The following is a 19,126-nucleotide window of genomic DNA, read 5'->3' as shown; positions in this document are numbered from 1 at the left end:
GAGGACTACATGAAATCTAAAATAACTTCTTGCAAAATGAAATTTGGAGCACTCCTCCATTTAACAAACATCAAACTAAATTTAGCTCTTCATCCAACTAACCAATAAGCAACAACATTGCTTTCTTTAGAAATACTTTTATAATACACCTGCCAACCACGAGCCTAGAAAGTTTTTGACCTGCGATTGATAAGTGTATTCCAAAAATATTCATAGAGAGAATAATGTTTTTGCTCATTGATTAATCGGATGGGAGCCAAATTTAGTTCAACATTTATTAAATGGAAGCTAGTTTAGATTTCATATAGTTCTCTTTGTTTGTTTATATTCATTAATATACCAAAAAAATACCAAAAGTGTTATATACATGGTAAAAATTGAAAATTTAAAAAAAAATTAATTTCATACTATTTTTTAGTTGTTCGTAGGATATATTTTTCATTTAATAGTCCTTTTGAATTCGACATCAATTGCATTCCATGGTTTTTATCTGGTGAATCTAATGTTACAAGTTTTACATATTGAATCAATCAAAAATTAATTTAAAGTTGTGTCACAAAATTGAAAGTAATCATTGTTTTAAAAATAACAAATTGATTTAAATATAAAATATAAAGGAGCAAAATGAACATTTGTAGCATTGTATTTTGAATTGTTGTTTATTTTAAATTTTAATATTTAAATGATTTTGTTGATATGATGTTTTGATATTTTAGAACTTTGAAGATTAAGGAATTCTTAAGAATTTAGTTGTTTGGGGTTGTTTTATGTTGAGATCAAAGTTGATTAAGTTTGGGAGAAGGTGTGTAAAATTTTCTAAGGACTTGAACTTCATATATTCATTTCTTAAGAATTTTAGATAGAAGTTTTAGGAAAATAAGCTCTAAAGGCAAAAGAGTTCTTTTCTTATTTTGACTCCATAGGAGTGTCCCAGACATTCCCCTATAGTAGTATTGTGGTGATTGATTAGATATTTGAAACTAAGAAGCTGAGAATCAGATATTGAAGTTGATGTACGATGAACTCTCAATAAGTCTTGTTCTTTGTTGTTCTACATTCTTTTCCTTGTTTCTAGGGGATTTGAGATAAGTGAAGCTTATGATTTTATTTTCTAAGTTGAATATGTTGAATTGTTGTTTTAAATTCATACTTGAATGGTGATTTATGTTGAAATTTGAAGGGTTGAACCTTAAGGCTATGTTTTTGGGGTTTTCTTGGTGTTGGAAGGATGTTGACAATCTTGGATCATGTTGTGAATGCATGTTATGATGTATAAATGTTGATTTGAAGGTTGCATGTTGGGTTGGTATGGATTAATGGCTGAAATTGTTGAGGGAAGTTGAACTTTGTGGGTCAAAACCCTCTCCTTGCTCGATGAGAGTTTATGGCACTTAGCACTCATGCATGAATAGATGAACATTTGTCCAAAATCGCATTCTCACTTAGTGGTATATGTTTCACCCAATGAGAAAATTATTATATGTCCAAGTTCGTCCAGTGAGACATAACATGCCTAGTGGAAGGACCCCAAAGGATCCTGGTCGCTTAGCGTGATATGCCCACTCAACGAGAATTTACACATAAAAGATTGATTGCTTAGTGACAACTTAGGACTTTTATGTTTTGACTACCTGATATTTGTGTGTGTCTATGCGTACATGATCTCGTTGTAATCCTATTAAGGAGTTTTATGTTTTCAATTGATTATCCCTCTCTCTCTCTCTCTGTCTTTCACACACACACATCATTGTATGAATATCTAGGTATTGCTTGCATGAAAATCTTAGGTTAGTTGACTTTATGTTTTTCACTACTTCATTGATGTATTCTAATAAGTATAATTTTTTATAACATTTTGTGGAAAAAAGAAAAACACTAGAAGAGGGGTTGAATAATATTAATAAAAAAATCTAACATTTTTTTCTAAATAATGAAATAGTATTAAGAAACTTATGTGTGCAGACGGACAGTTAAAAAAAAAAAAGAACACAAAATATTTTATACTGATTCATCTCAACCGTTGAGATTGCATCCAATTCTTGATCAACTATATCAAGCTCTACTATCTTTTACAGAAATATAAATATTCTTTAACAAGTTACTTTTGGTTTAATCTAAGTGCTCTTTGATTTGTCTCTTCAAGCAATTATCTAAACATTCTTTGAACAACGAAACTTCTTTAGGTTTTAACAACCAATTATTCTTTTAACATCAAAGTCTCTATAGACTTCAACAATCAATTATTATTTTACAGTAAAGTATCTTTAGGCCTAAAGCAATAACACAAAGTTAAAGATGAAAAATCACTTGTTGTTTCATCTTACTGTTAAGACGTAATACAACCAATTTAAGTACAATGTTTTTACGGGAAGAATGAATATGAATTTTTACAATAGTTGCTTTATTCTTTTTAAATCTTCAAACTTCTTTATATAGGTACTTCATAAGGATGACTGTTACAAATTCTTGAGCATCTTTTGTGGACTTGTTTCGTCTTTCTACTTTATGAGAAGAAGTGTTTGTTAATGCATTAATTATGAGCATTAACACCATTTTATCAAATTGTCACTTTTTATATAATTAAGGAAACTATTTATCACCTTTTTGGTACCAAGCTGATGTGTCAGATAGGAATAAATTTTTCTAAGATTTCACATGTTTTGAGAGATTTGTTTGTCCTTTCTTTAATGTAAAACATGCTTTCATTTCTTATTGAAGTGCGAGTACCGAAAAAATTTATTCCTTTCGATTTATTAAGGAATGTAAAAGAAAAATATGATTTGGTTATCAGACATTATAAATATTATATATTAAATACATTTATCTTACAAAGAAAATGATTCAATTGATAGACTATATGTTATCATAACGAATCGTCTATGTCAATTTATCTTATAATATGATCTAGAAAATTTTTCTCTAAAATATATCTAAATTTATTACTATTAAAACTTATACCCTCAAACATCAAAGATCATTTTTTGATCTAACATATTTTAATAGATAAAGAATCAAAATAAATTTAAAAAATAAAATAAATAATCAAAAATATAATTTAACATATTATAAACTATAACAAAAATGTGACATCATCAACCCATGGTTTTGTCATCCAAACTCTTCTTGAGTAGGAAGATACTTGTCACGTACTTCTAAGAAAAATATATTTTAGTTTTATTAAATATAAAATTATGTTAAGTGTAAATTTGAAGCGATTCTTCTAGAAATTAATAAACTTATCGTATATACCACTTTATACTTCGTCAACTTCAAATTGATTGACTTTTAATGTTTTTTGTAACAATTTTTTTCATGGATAATATTATTATCTATTAGGAATCAATTTTACTAAAATGTTTTTATTCATTTTATAAGTTTTATAAATACGTAATAAGTATTTTAAGACAATAGTATTTATTAGGAAATAAAATTTTAATATTTCCTTGAATAATAAAAACATCAATCAATATTTTTTCTTTCTAATACCAAAGCTCACTAGCTCAATTTGAGATGGAGGAAATAGTATAATTAAATTAAATTATTTAGGCAAACAATAGATTATTTTTATTTTCATTTTTTTATCAGTAAAGAAAACATATATTCAAAAAGGGTACAAGGCTGCCTAAGCTCGTATACGAGAATACAATGTACTTTATGCAAAACTTTCAATACACAAGATTCATAAACCATCCAAAATTAAAAAAAAAATGAAAAATATTTTTCCTTATCAATTAATTATTATCAAGATTTAAATTTTATACCATGCACTGCACGTTGGACATTTACAAACTATCTTTTAAAAATAATATTATTTTTATGTAATTAGATAAATTATATTGAATTAATATTGATGGATATAAATGATTATAACTTATGTCTGAATTTTAATTTTGAATATGAAATGAATTATGTTGAAAAGAAAAGATTTATTTTATTGTGCACAAATGAATGTTAAAATTATTGTTAAGAGAAAAAAACCATAACGAAACAAATCACGCAACCTATCGTGTTTTTGTACATGTTTTTTTTCCTATGATAACATTAGATAATATGATTCCCGTTACCGCTGTGCATTCCTGTTAGATTGTAAAAGGAAAAGAAAAAAAATAATAATATATATATATAAACAAAAGAAGAAAAATTTTGGTCTTTTTGGTATATATCATATAAATATTCGCTGTCTAAATTGTCTTGATTCCCTTGTCTTATGGTCCTCTTTCCATGGCATGTTCTTCAGAGTGCCTTTAATTTCGAGGGCAAAGTCCTATGTTTCATTGTAACTTCATAACAACAATGATTTTATCATAGTTTATACCGTCATGCATAAGATATGGAGTGCGATTTCAAGTATCACTTTTATGGAATCTAATTCGTCTCTCACACACACGAAGATATATTAATAATACGAGTGATATCAACTAGACAACCTCATGTTCTAGAAAAGAAAAATATGAAGAAAATTTAAAATAAATTTATACATGAGTTAAAAATAAAATTTTAGAAAAATTAATAGAAAAAATATTTTACAAATTAACTTGTGCATAAGTTAAGAAAAACTTATTTTATTTTGCTTTCTATTTATTTTTCCATTAGAAGTGTTTATAAAGAAGTTTACTCAAATAAATCCTAAAACAAAATAATGTTTTTATAATTAAAAATAAAATTAAAACATTTTGTTGACCCAAATTTACCTCTTTTCTCAACATCAATAATGTAAACAGTTACACTTTTAGGAAATGTTTGATATATGACAAATTTTTTTATAACTAAAAATCATGATTCATAAGAATTGTGATTCTTAATAATTATGAAAATTTATTTGATTGATCATAAATATTTTTAAAAATAATTTTAAATTGTGAATCAAGATTGTTACTGTATTAAATAAAAAATAAAAGTATTACATTAAAATTTTATTTTTACCTTAAAAAAGTTAGTTTTTCAACTTCTCATAAGAATAAAGTGGGAAACAAATGCAAAAATAATTTTTAATAAATAATGTTTTTTAAGAATGTTATTTTTTAAATAATAAATCACATGCTAAAAATTAACATTCACAAAATTAGTTAAAAAAATAATTTTTTTTGTGTATCAAATATTCCCTTAAGGCAAATCTCAAAGTTAAGGAAGAAAGGACCATTTTCTCATCTAATTGAGAAAAGCTATGTGGCTCCCCTTTGCATCGCACCTTCATGTGGTCCATCACTTGATATGGCAATTTGGATCAAAAGGGAAAAGGGTTATTCAGCCAACATGATATAGGGAAGGGATGAGGGGGAATTGCAGAATTGGATTTAAGAAGAATCAATCAAAAATGAAAAGATGGCAAAAGAAAGGAGGAAAGAAGAAAGGAATGTAGTTAACTGGAAAAAGTGAATAATATATTCTGATAAATAAAAAACAAAAAAAAAAAAACAGAAGAGAATAATATATTACAAAAACTAAACATTCCAAAGAGAAGTGTTATCAACCAAAGCATATTGCTTCTCTAAATTAGTTATATTTTTGTTTTCCATGTACATAATCTAGATTTTGATTTTAATGACTATATATCAACCAATCACAAATTTATTACAGTACATTTAATCAATTTTCTTCATAAATTAACATATTATATAATAAAAATAATTACTGAATAAATGAATCATATAAATGTCTATTGCATTCTCCCTTTCATGTGTTCAGTTACCATGAGTTACCCAATCTCATCTTAAATTCAAAAGACGACTCATCCAATCCTCTATTATAACTCCATATCCACATTAAAATCCCCTTTTTATAGTTTCACTATAGTGATTGATAGCACATAAAATTTGAGTTTAATAGGTATGAAGTATAAATTATCAATTAATCAGAAATTATTAATATAATTTTATAATTATTTTTACACTATTAATCAATTAAAAATAATTATTAATATAATGTTTATAGTTGTTATTATAAAAGTTATCGTGATAATCTGTAACCGAATAACATTGTAGAACTAATTTACATTAGGTAGCCAGTAGTCTATTCACATAATCTTCTAGATTGAAGATTTTCATTTCAATTTAAGCTTTTACAATAAGAGGAGATGATTCTATGTACAAAAAATGCATTAGATGGATAAGGGATTATTTAGCTCCTCTACTTCTAGAAGGTTATCAGAAAGGTCCGTAGTAATAGATGTTTGTTTTCTACGCTTCAAAATTCTGAATAGAAGCCAGCCAGTGTTCCAAGTAATTCTTGCCAGCTGCAAATGCAGTCAGTAATCCAAAAATACAATGAGTACGGTTTTGTAGTCTCTTCAAAAGGCAGATACACAAATATAATGGTACACATGAATGTATCAACGGATCATAAGAATAAATAGTAGTGTAAATCAATGCTTTCACTCCACTGATTTCCAACAAAAAATTCAATGTAAAGTCCCTGCCATTATTAATTACAATTTCCCTAAATTTGATTAGTACAAACATCTCAATTAAAAATGGCCGGTTGTTATTTTAAACACGATAGTGCCTAACTTACAGTTTAGGATGTGCAACTGTTACAAGTTCAATCAACTTGATCCGTGTGTCTTTGGCTACAAGATGATTTAAGTCTAAACGTTCATTCAACCATAAAGATCAGAAAAACCATGATTCATTTTCCATGGACAAGAAAGAAACGGTTCCGAGATAGAAAGGAAAGAAGGTGTTCTGCTATCATATCTTATTAAGATATCATATAGTACACTATACGGTATCTTTTATTACTATTTATTACTGGGAAAAAAATTGCAGGGTCGAAGATGAAAGAAAAGTATGAAGTCACATGACCGTGGTAAAAAGGAAGTCAGTGATCAATTGGCAGTGGCTTGTGTAGGGTGGAATTTAGGGACTTGAATCAGATTGTGAAGGTAAAGCTACTTTAGTGCATGACTTTTTATCTCTTATGAAAACAACTTAGTAAAAGTGATTTACCCCCTTAGCAAAAATTTCAAGCTAAGACTTTATATACATATATATAATAAGAATTTGATTAAAGAAAAAAAAAATCGAAGTACATAACAGAAGCATCAGGAAACCTCCTGGAAAAGAAGATACAACCAAAATTAGCTCATATAATCAAAGCAGTTTCTTTGCAAATTAGGCATGGAAGCATCCAGAAAATATAAGTGAACCCAAAATCCAAAAACAAGCCATTATGGTATCTGGCTATCTGCGCACACACACCAAAATACAAAAATAAAATACATAAAAAACAAAGGCCTTTTAGATCGATGCATCTGTAGACAAATTACAATTATAAGAAAAAGATAAACTATGTGTTCTATATCATGCAGTACTATGTATTTGCCTATTTGGATTTAGCGAGTTAGAAGCCCCAATTACCATTTCACCTATAATTACTAAGCAGTGCATTAGCATCTGATAATGACAGACACATTTCTTCTTTAGCATCAGAATCATCAACAAGGCCAAATCAAGTCAAAAATTATAGATTATAGAATAACATAAAAACTTAAAAAACACCTGAACAAGGATTGTTTGACTTTAAATAACCAGCACAAAAAAGGTTAATCAACTCCGAAAAAGTTAAAACAGCGGTAGGAGTCTGAAAGAGAACAAAACAACTCAATGAAAACAAAGTTACACATTTCAAGAGCACGTTCAGAATCTTACCGGAAGAAAACTCATTTGGAAGGTTCTTGATGGCACTTAGAAGCTCCTTGTTTGAACTCTCCACCTCCTTCCTATAGCAAGGAACCAGCACAGCGAAACTATTATCCAAATCATCATCACTCTGAAGAAAATCAGAGCCATGAGGCTCCAACCACCCAATGGACCAATCAGAGTCATCAGTTTCAGAGCCAGACAAACAGCCATCACCATCAGATGGCACCAACACAACATCATACTCCCTATCAAGCCTCCTCTCTTCCCTGCTCTGCCATTTCCTCTTAACCTTCCTGTGAGAAGGAGCTATCTTTGTCCCCTTCACTGAAGGAAAAAACTTCACAGTCTCTCTCTCCTTAAAACCCCATTCAGAAGATGAATTCAGTGGAGAGCCACTAGAATTGGGCTCTTTCTCCTTGCCACCCCACAACCACCATGACAAACGTGTCAAAGAGACAGCCATACTTCGGATTGGGATTCAGAGCTAAAGAGTTGCAAAGATTGAAGCTCTTTTGGAGGCCAAAGATTTGTGAAAGAATGAGGCGAAAAAAATTGAGAAACGGAATGGCCAGTGGTTCCTGCCTGTTGCAGTGACCACTATATTAGGAAATAATCCATTTCATTAAACAAAAGGCAATCAATTGGAAACTGGGGCATAGTAATAAATTCAACCCAACAAACCTATTGATATCAATAGCAATCAATAAAAAAACACTTTTGATAAAAACGACACAAGCGGTGATCAAACAGAAGCAGTGAATTTACCAAGGTTTTCTCAAATATCAAACCCAATTCAGCAAGTTGAAGTACTTAGACTAGATCCATTTCCCAAAATTGAATGTCAGCCAAAATCATCTCACATATTACACTCCCAGAAAAGCACAAAAGAATATTTAAAGGTAAGATAATTATCAGAATCTCAAAAGAATAAATTTTATCTTGGTTTTTGTTTATCAAAAAGACATCAACCCCAAATCTCAAACACAATGACACACACTCAAGCTCGCTCTACTCAACGCAAAATCGAAAAGGACACGAAATCCAGTGAAAAATTTTGAGTAGAGACCTTAGCTTTAGGTCAAAATCAGGAATTCCCCCAAACTAAACCCACCTAAGAATCACCAAAAATTCCCATACTTCTCGCCGGAAAAACCGAACCTTTCGAACGGCTACGTTATCGGAAACAAAAGAAGGAGAGATCGGAGCTAGAGTTTTCTCCGGCGAAAGAAAAAAGCCGGCGACACAATGCAAAGACTCAGTAAGTTGAATTCGAAACCCTAACTCGCCAATCCTCCCTCCCTCTCTCTCTCTCACTCTCTAATCGTCTTCCTCCTTCTGCTTCTGTTTCTGGGTACACTGAGAAGCAAACCCAATCGCTCAAAACCTCGTCTTCATCTGAATTTATAGAGCTATTTTTTCACCTCTTCCATCTTTTCACATCCAACGGTTCAGATTGCACCGGTTATTCTGATGTACGCCGGCTTACCCTCTTACTCTGCACCCTCACTCATCTTATAATAATTCATTCTGGCCTATAGCATAAAGTAGTTAACAATTTAACAAAAAAGATATACGTTTCTTTAATCAGATAATATTGGACGTTGATTCGGTGATGAGAGATATAATAACCGTTCAAAGTTGCTGACGTGGGTGACCATTGCCCCAATCATGGGATGCATGTGCGGTTCAACTTGTTGACACGTGTCATAACATTTGCCTAAAATAATTCTATCATGAATAATTAACGATTAAGTTAAATTAAAGATGTCGTGTTTTCCTTTCTAAGTTTTTCCACTTGTTAAACATTTATTAGTTGGCAACAGTAAATGTTAGTAATATTTATATTTATAGTAAAAATTAGCATATTTAAATATTTTTAAATTGTCAAATATACTGAGAATAAAACAAAATATTGTAACATAGTTTATCTTCTACAAACTAGGAAACTAGGAATCTCTTTGACCATTTAACGACTACAATGTCAGCGTACATATTACCATTTTCACATAAAAATTGCACTGTATGTGTTGGAAAGTTCTACATCACCTGTACATAACAACTTTAGTAATCTTAATATCTAAAATAAATAACTACTAAATATATCATTAAATAAAAATCACGAATATTCATTGGTGATTCTTTCTGTATGAGTAATTTAAGATGTTGCATGGACAAATAATTAATTTTTCAGGTTAATTAAGAGGACACGAAACACCTTCGTAATTGATCCGCAAACTTCAACGAAATGGATTGAATTCATTCATCATTTTTTCTACGAGCAAACTGAAAGGTGGGTGTCCATGGAGTAATCAATACTCAAAGAATATAGAATATAGAATATAGAATATGAGAATTAAGTAATGTAAAAAAGATCGCAAAGCCAAAACGATGACAAGCATTGACGTACCAAAAAAAGAGTGTGTTTTCTCATTGGATTTTCTTAGAAAGAGCTCCTTCAATTGACTTTTGCCCCTTTGGCTCTCTTCTTTCAAAAGATTTTAGTCGTTACCGTTTGGTTAACGTTATTGCTATTGCTGATACATTATCTAATTTAAATCATTGAGTTGCAAGAATTGATGTTTGAATATAGTAATTAGGATAGTTGTATAAACGAAACAAAGTTTTCATGATATATAAAGTATATAGTAATAAGGGACGCTCACATATTTAATAAGATCCAATATAGTTAGAGTTATATATAGATAGTCATTGATCTAACGACATTTCTTTGATCGGATTTAGCCATCCATTTTCATTTTTTGTGGTGTCACCGATGACATACAATCCAATATGTTAAATATGCTATCCACATAGTACCAGCTGGTCTATATCCTCTTATATTTATAAATTCTTATTCTTATAATTTAATTTAAAACTAGTTTAAATTTATTTTTTACTCACTATTTTTATCACTTTATCTGGTGGAAAGTGGGGTGTTTCAAAGTAGGAGCACAAAGCATTGTTGATATATATTTTATGTAGTGATGTTGAACTTTTAATGATGTTTTTTTAAGGTATCTCACGAGATAAATTTTGGCCGAATCTAAGTGTGCTGAAAATGTTAGAAGAAAAAAAATATATCAAAACTACTCGAAGAGGAGAAGAAAGTTTTGATCATTGGTACTTTATTGCATTTAATAAAATTTTATATTACTTAATGAATTTAATTTGTTCACTAATAAAAAAATTATATCATCAACTAATTATAAATAAATATGGATATAAATTTTAAAATAATTATAGTAAAAAACCAACAATCTTATTATACATTCCAATTCTTTTCTTAAATATGATTTTAATTTTTGTAAAATCAACAAATTTTAATTTTGATTCCTATAAAAAAAATATTAATTTTCATCTTCTAAAATTTAGAAATTTTGTTTTTAATTCCTATTATTATATAATCATTTTTAATTATTTATTTATTAAAATGTTAAATAATATATCTCAAGTATTACCAACAACTATTAATGATATCATGTGTGTGATTCCTCTAAAAAAACATTTATTGGTATTAAAATAAATGCTATTTATTTACCTTAAAATTATCATTAGAGACTAAAAATAATATTTTATTTTTATTTTAGATGGATGAAAAGTAAAGAAAAATATTGTACAAGGATCAAAATATAAGTTTACTCATTTTACAAGAATAAAAAATATTTTATAAAAACCAAAACAATGTTTACAACTTTTTTAAGGATGATAAACAAAAAAAATTACAAAAATTAAAATGAACTCACTTATTTTGTAAGGATTAAAAATATATTTAGAATTTTTTTTATAGATAAATTTATACATGTTAATCTAATTAATGATTATATAAAAATTACTTATATATATATTTTTTATTTATTGACATGATTCACGTAGTATTACAAAATCAAATATTAATTTATGTTCTTAAGATGTAACTTATTCTAGTCAAATATTATCTTATTTAATTAGTTATGATTTTTTTTACAAGATAAGTCTAGTTAGTTGCCTCTCTCATGTTTTTTAACGAACCTGATTTTAAAAAAAATATATTTCCATTTTATTTTCTTTTCCTTTTACTTTTATATAATCTCTCTCCTCAAAAAAATTTAATAAGTCTTTATTTTTGTAATACCCTTTTTAATTTTTTCGTAATTTACTAAATCAATTTTTTGTCTTCAAGTAAATATAAAGTTGTCAAAGGATAAGCTGTTACCATATTATTAGTTTTATTATTCTATGTGGAGTTTGTTAACAACCAACGTTAAGTTAATATTTTAGTCGGTAACTTCGACATTTTGGCCTTCATCTTTTCTCTTTCACATCTCCTCTGCTCCTTCTTTCTTCATTCCGAGCTTATGCATGTTGTTGACCTCATCAATCATGGTTTGTGAAAGTTATCGCTTCATTATGCCCCTGCATTCATTGTTGTCTCTCCTTCTTCGTTGCTTCTCTGCTACATGCAACCTCCTAGCTAGGTTGTCTCTCTGTCACGATTATATGATTGGTTTGATTGGTTTTTGAAGTTTTTTGATGGCTAGTTGGGACTATTATATGAGCACTATATTACTAAGATTTGGTTCTTATTTTGTTGCACTAAGTGTTTGTATAATTATCTAAACTAGTTTTGGTTTAGTTTGGCTTCATTTTGGCACCACTATAAGCATGAAAATCTGCCTATAACTTGGTAATTTTGGTTTAGTTTGGACACCACAAAATATATATCGCAAGTGTAATTAGACTATAAAATATAGTAATTACTCATATAATTTACACTATAAACTTAGCCTTAATATTGGCACAACTATAATCTATAAACTTAACTTATACTAATTAAAATTAGTTAAATTAAATTAAATTAAATTAACTAAATTAAATTAACTCAACTAGTATTTAGTATTGTTAATTCGTAGTATAGTTAGTTTTGTTATATAGTAATTAAATCAGTATAGTTAATTAGCTATATCCTGTAAACTTAGTTTTTTTTATAATTTAAATTAGTCTAATAATTAATTTAAATTGACATATAAAAAATTAAATTAATTAAATTTAGTGTATATTAATTGTAATTAAAACTAATTGGGATCTACCTTATAAACTTAGCATATGGAAAATTTAATTAATTAATTAGACGTACTCAATAAGTTTAAACATAGTCTTTACTATAAGTTTAATTAATTTAATTAGATTTGCCTTATATAAAATATATTTAAATTAAATTAATGAAACTTACTTATATTAAGTTTAATTAGTTTAGTTATGTATATACTATATCAAATATATAGAGATTTGCAATAAATTGTTATTTGTAATTGAGACGTGTAATTTAATTTTGTAATTTCTATATTTACTTTCAATTTTCACTATATTTGATTTAATATATGTTTAAATTTGTTTTCCATTGATGTTTTTTTATTCACTGTGTGTGTGGGTGGTTTTTATTATTATTATTATTATTATTATTATTATTATTATTATTATATATATTTAGGTTATACATGCATTGAATGAACCTTAATTTTATGTCTAAGATTCAACAAAAATGATGATAGTGTTAATTATTTGTATTAAATATTGAATTGTTTGGTTAAATACTTTGAGAATATTATTTTTAAAGTTGGTTAATACATAAAAATTAAGTACCTCGCATTAAATTTTATGAAATTTTGGTTTGTTCTTTATATACATAGTTGATTATAGTTGATTTGGTGTTATCATTTTCATTTATATGTACTTAGAGATCGATTAATGTAAAATATTGATGAAATTTTGTCAAATTCAAAATATTAACCAAGTATGCAAAAAGTCTCCTTAAATGAGATAATACAACCTTACATTGAATTTTTTAAAAATGATATTAATATGCATGGTATCGATGTTAATAGACTTTTTTCAATGTAGTCATGGATCAAAGTTTGGATGCATGCAAGTCACCTTAATGAAGAGTATCAAAAATGAAATTGAGAGTTTTTAATAATTTTTTAGCGAAATGGAAAATATTTTAAGGAGAGATATTTTTATCCATGTGTTTATTGTTTAATTCGAAATGACATAAAGTTGAGAGGATATGCGAACACATTATTTGTGATAGAATCTTCAAGAGTAGTTATATATAAAACATGAATATGGTGTGGTATTAGACATGCCAACCATGTCACAAGTAAAGGATGTTGATATATGAATCGATGATCGTTTAGAGAATAGATTGATGATATTGGACAAAAGTTTTTCTAATGAGTATATGTGTACAATAATTGTAAGTGCGATGTATAGCATCTTTTGTATCCGAGTTGCACTAATTTTACATGATTGTTAGTGGTGTTAAGATTGTTCAATTAATATAAAAGTAATAAATGAGTGGATAAATTAAAGTTTCACTTAATAGTTGAAGTTGTTGAAGGAGATATTTCTAGATGATAACACATTAATTGACTATGAGATAAAGAATATTTTTGTGTCTGGGAAATATGGAGTACAAGAAAATTCATACATGTCATAATGATTGCATATTATACAAAAATGAATTTACATCGATGCATGAGTTTCTTGGGAGTGAAATATCATGTTTCAAAAAATAAAACATAATAAAAGTAGTAGTGATAGATGATGATAGCACAAAAGAGTGACATTGCTATAGTGTTATGAATATACAATAACTATTTTATATATTAACTATCTTATAAATTAAAAAAAAATTATAACATAAGATGATATATTTGGAGGAATTTTTAACATGAATGTTTCTAGGAGCTACATTTTATTTAACAATAATATTTATAAAAGTTATTTTTTTAATAATAATATCTTTAGAAAATTTTGTTCACTTCTTTTTCACATTTTTATTTAAAAATTAAATATCAATATTTTAAAGATATTTTAATAACTAAAAAAAGTTGTATCTTAATATAAATTTATATAATAAATCTAAAATATAGTTTATATGTTAAAAATATTCATCCATTATATATTTAACTAGGGTTAAATGACTAAACTTTGACTTGGGTTGAATGACTATACTTTGACTTTCTAAGTTTTATAAATTATCGTTTATATGACATGTTAGTTACAAAGAATATTAACATTTTATCTAACACTTTCTTTGAAATATATTTATTTAATTCATATATAAAAAAAGATGTAGTACTATTCGATCACAAATCATCATATATGTTAACTTTAAAAATAGTTGTCTCAAAAATCATTTCAATAGTTGACAAGGTAAGATTTTACATACTGATAATTCATATTCTTTTAAATTGAAACAGATGCTAATGATCAAAGTTTATTTTCAATATTTTTTTATATTAACATTGAATGTAATTATTCGCAGTTTTGTTTGTGAATGGTTAACTGGGAATTTATACAATCTGAAATTGGAAAAAAAAGAATGAGATATCAATCAATAAAATATTAAAATAATTCAGGCTGAGCTTTAAAGTTAAAGGTCCTATTGGATATTTTCGTTCTAGCATTTTTGGTAGTGGGGAATGTGAGCTTTGGTTTAGCACTAATAATAAAATTATATTGAGAAAGCCTTGACTAAACGCACCAAGAATCTTACGCTGCAATTCACTTTCTAATTTTATTATTTTAGAGCCATATCCAATCGATCGAACAAGCAAATTCAAAAAATAATTAAAGACTGACATGGGACCAGTATAAGTTGGAAATTTGACAATAATGCACATATTGTATAACATCTACAACCAAGGAGTTGATTGAATAGAAAAGGAACAACCTTATCAAATGAACTTAATCATGACGATCACTCTTTGGGAAAAGCAAAATCAAACTTTTTGTGATAGCATATTGTGGTTGCTTTCAGGTTTCATAGGAAAAAAGTATACCATTCGGTTACAAATAATTCATAGGCTAAAACTATATTTTGGTCTTTTATAATTTTTTTTGTTTTAATATAATTCTACTTTTATTTTTTGTCTCAATTTGATCCTAAATTAATTAATTGGTTTCATTTTAGTCTCAAATTAATTAATTAGTTTCAATGTGGGACTTCCGTCTAAATTATTTAAACGGAGTTAACTTTTGGGCACGTAGATGCATACGTGGATGTCACGTGGATGACATTTTTTTTGAAAATACCTGGACCCAGAACGGGTCGTTCTGGTTGCACTTTTCGTGTGTTAATTTTACAACTGAAACAGGACATTCCAGATGCGAAAATTAACACACCACCAGTGCAGCAGAACAGGCCGTTCCAAAACTGAGAATAGAATATTCTTTGCTTAATTGTGTTTTTGATCGCTCAAGTATTATAATTATGCAATTTTGATCCCTAAGATTTTAATTGAGTAATTTCAGTCCTTAAAAGATTTTAGTTGTGTAATTTTAGTCTTTCTCATTAAAAATTTAATAATTTTAAAATTTTAATATATATATATATATAATGTTTTAAAACTATATAATTGTTTGCTTATTTAAATTACCGTATATTATAATTTTTTTTAATGTATCAAATGATATATATTTATTATTAATTTTTAATGGGAGAAACTAAAATCGTACTATTATGATATTCGATGAACTAAAATTGTTCAATTAAAAATTAAAGGACCAAAATCGCGAATTGCAATTCTTAAAGGACTAAAATTACCCAATTAAAATCTTGTGGATCAAAATTGCACAATTATAATACTTGAGGGATAAAAAATACAATAAACCAATATTCTTTATTAATTTTATTAAAAAATATAATAATTTTGAAAAATATTTTTTTATAGTAAAAATTTTAAAATTACTTATTTTTATAAAATACAATTATCTTACAAATAGAGTAATAATTTTTCTTTTTCTTTTTCTGTTTGAAGAAATATTTAAGTATCACTTTATAATTTTTTGCAACTTATTTAAAATTAGAGGAATAAAATGATAAAAATTAATAAGATAAACATAATATAATAAAATATAAAAAAATATTAATATATTTATTTTATTAGATATAATATAACAACATAATTAAAATATAATTAATAATATATATTTTATAAAATTATTAATATTTTATATATAAAATATTGATTTAATTTTGCACCTGGAACGGGTCGTTCCGGATGCAAAATTAACACACCAAAAGTGCAACCAGAACGGCCCGTTCCGGTTTCAGAACGGGCCGTTCTGGGTCCAAGTGTTTTAAAAAATTGTGATCCACGTGGCATCCACGTATGCATCTACGTGCCCAAAAGTTAACTCCGTTTAAATAATTTGGACAAAAAGTCCCACATTGAAATCAATTAATTAATTTGGGACTAAATTGAAACCAATTAATTAGTTTGGGATCAAATTGAGACCAAAAATAAAAATAGAACTATATTAAAAAAAAAAAATTATAAAGGACCAAAATAGGTATTTAACCTAAATCATATTATGGTTTCTATGAGAAACATACTAATCTTTTTCCACTAATAAAAATCGGTTGAGTTGTATGGCTTATCTTTAATTAACAAAGTTCTCTCTATTAGAAGGTTTAGTTTTGAAAATAATAACAATAATAGGATTAAATTTAAAATAATGTATATTCTGGCTGACTCTAATAATTAATGAAAATGTTGATTAATTGGTGGATAGGAAAAGGAAGTTACATGGCCACAATTTCCAAGTCATCATAAAGACTTAACATAGTCAATTTGGATGCAATGCAAGGTACAATTGTTAAAATAAAACCAAATTGTGGCCACTTGCTCTGTGTCAAAAAGATCGATGGTGGGACATATCCACCCACTTGTACCTGAGCCTGACTTCAAGTTAATTAAGTTACAGCCAACCCTTTTCCTTCTCCACTGGGTCACTCCATGTGCCCTAGACACCAAACGACAACACAAGATATTTTCTTTTTTCTATTTCCTTGCTACTTCAACAAACTGTTAAAAAAATTTATTTCATTTTCTATGTAAGTTCCTTTAGGCTTCAGCATTGTGATAGTGCTGAATATATATATTTTTTTGAAAGATCCTGCCAATTAAAATACTATATGGGTTATTTCGCCATACAAAATTAAACGTCAAGACAAAGCCACAATCAGATGTTTGTTTTGTCAAAAACCCTGTGATGTTCACCAATGCAATCATTGGTGGGATGAATTCATAAGAATTTATGTATAATGAATGTATGATCTACAGAATTGATCAATTCATGATCTACAGAATTTAAATTGTTGATTAAACAAAACAAACTATTCTCCTCAGTGATTAAAGGGTCCATAATTAATTATAGGATATGATATGAAGTTTATAGAATGATTTGAAGGTGGACATTAGAAGATGGTCATCATGGACCCTGTCGCTCGCGGATGTTTTAGGAATATACTGAATATTTCTGGCCTCATTTGCATCATGATGCTTTTTTCTTTAATGTTGGAGCACTGAATTTTGTACTATGTAACACGATATTTTTGGTTTCTCTATGCTTGCAACTTGCATTGAGCAACTTACAAGATTGGTTAAATTGTCTAGCTAAATGCTCTTGTCTTATTCGGCTATCCTCTTATATATTCACCGGTTTATTAGTACATAAACTACAATGTGCCATGAATTGAGTAAATTAAGGAGATAGGGTAAGCCTCTCTCTCCAATTATTTATGTGGATGATGTGAAAAGAAAGCTTCTGAGTTATCTTCTATGAAGAATATTATATAGGGGAAATGGCTATAGCATAGATGGTAGATTTTGTAGTAGTTGAAGGACACACCAACAGTTAGAAAAGTCAGAAAAAGTGAGCGTGCGCGTAATTTTTTTTTTTTAATCAAACAGATTATTTTTATAAAAATGGATAAATTAACCCCACTGTTTTTATAAAACTTATCAATTTGATATTTTTAAAAAAATTAATCATTTTTTTTTTAATTTGAATCAACTCAATACATTTTACTTATTAATTTTATATTTATATTAGAGAGGGAGAGACACCTCTAATAATTACACAAAGATAAATATTATAAGGTGATATAAGAAAATTATTTTTTTCTTTCTTTTTTTTTACATTCAAGGGTATAAAAATTTACTAAAAAATAAAAATCAAAAGGATAGTTATTAAAATATATTCTCTTTATAATAGGTATAGATATAATATTTTTTTTTTATAAAATCAAACTAATCTATTTAAAAAAAAATACTTTATTTATATTTGTCAGCTATTCAATTCATTTAAACATGTGTGTATCACAAGGGTTGAATTTTTCAAAAGTTTAAATTAAATTAAACGACTCATTTTTATAAAAATGGAAAAAAAAAATAATTTAGATCAATCCGATTATTCATTATATATTTATATATAATTCAATTTTTTCATAAAATCAAACTCAACCAAATCCATTATTTTTTATATTAAAAACAAATCAATTTAGATGGATTCATTTTATTCGATTTGGTTTGAATTTTTGGTAGTCACTTTTCATTGTAATTTGGGTTAGTGAATGACTCACATCAAGACAACTATATATGTAATAGTAATTAGACATATAGATGCTACATGTAGCTGTGGATGCATTTGAAGGGGTG

At 27.4% G+C, this 19,126-nt stretch overlaps 1 protein-coding gene and 1 pseudogene across 2 annotated transcripts; one reads left to right on the top strand and one right to left on the bottom strand.

Annotated features, from left to right (window-relative positions):
- Positions 1 to 6,010: 6,010 nt before the first annotated feature.
- Positions 6,011 to 8,103, bottom strand: LOC109801307 (uncharacterized). Of its 2 annotated transcripts, XM_083066519.1 has the most exons (3): positions 7,647 to 8,103; positions 7,497 to 7,578; positions 6,011 to 6,232 (listed from the first exon to the last, which is right to left on the bottom strand). In XM_083066519.1, the coding sequence occupies exons 1-2, from the start codon at positions 8,101 to 8,103 to the stop codon at positions 7,541 to 7,543; spliced, it is 495 nt and encodes a 164-aa protein (XP_082922645.1). In that variant the 3' UTR covers positions 6,011 to 6,232; positions 7,497 to 7,540. The 2 variants fall into 2 exon arrangements, with proteins under 2 accessions (XP_082922645.1, XP_020217935.1); XM_020362346.3 differs by lacking the exon at positions 7,497 to 7,578.
- On the top strand, positions 8,076 to 8,961 carry LOC145953041 (uncharacterized; annotated as a pseudogene).
- The last annotated feature ends 10,165 nt before the right edge of the window (positions 8,962 to 19,126 follow it).

Source organism: Cajanus cajan, chromosome 11 (assembly GCF_000230855.2).
Source record: "Cajanus cajan strain Asha chromosome 11, NIPB_CcT2T_4, whole genome shotgun sequence".
Lineage (NCBI taxonomy): Eukaryota > Viridiplantae > Streptophyta > Magnoliopsida > Fabales > Fabaceae > Cajanus > Cajanus cajan.
This window is presented reverse-complemented; position numbering and strand designations above follow the sequence as displayed.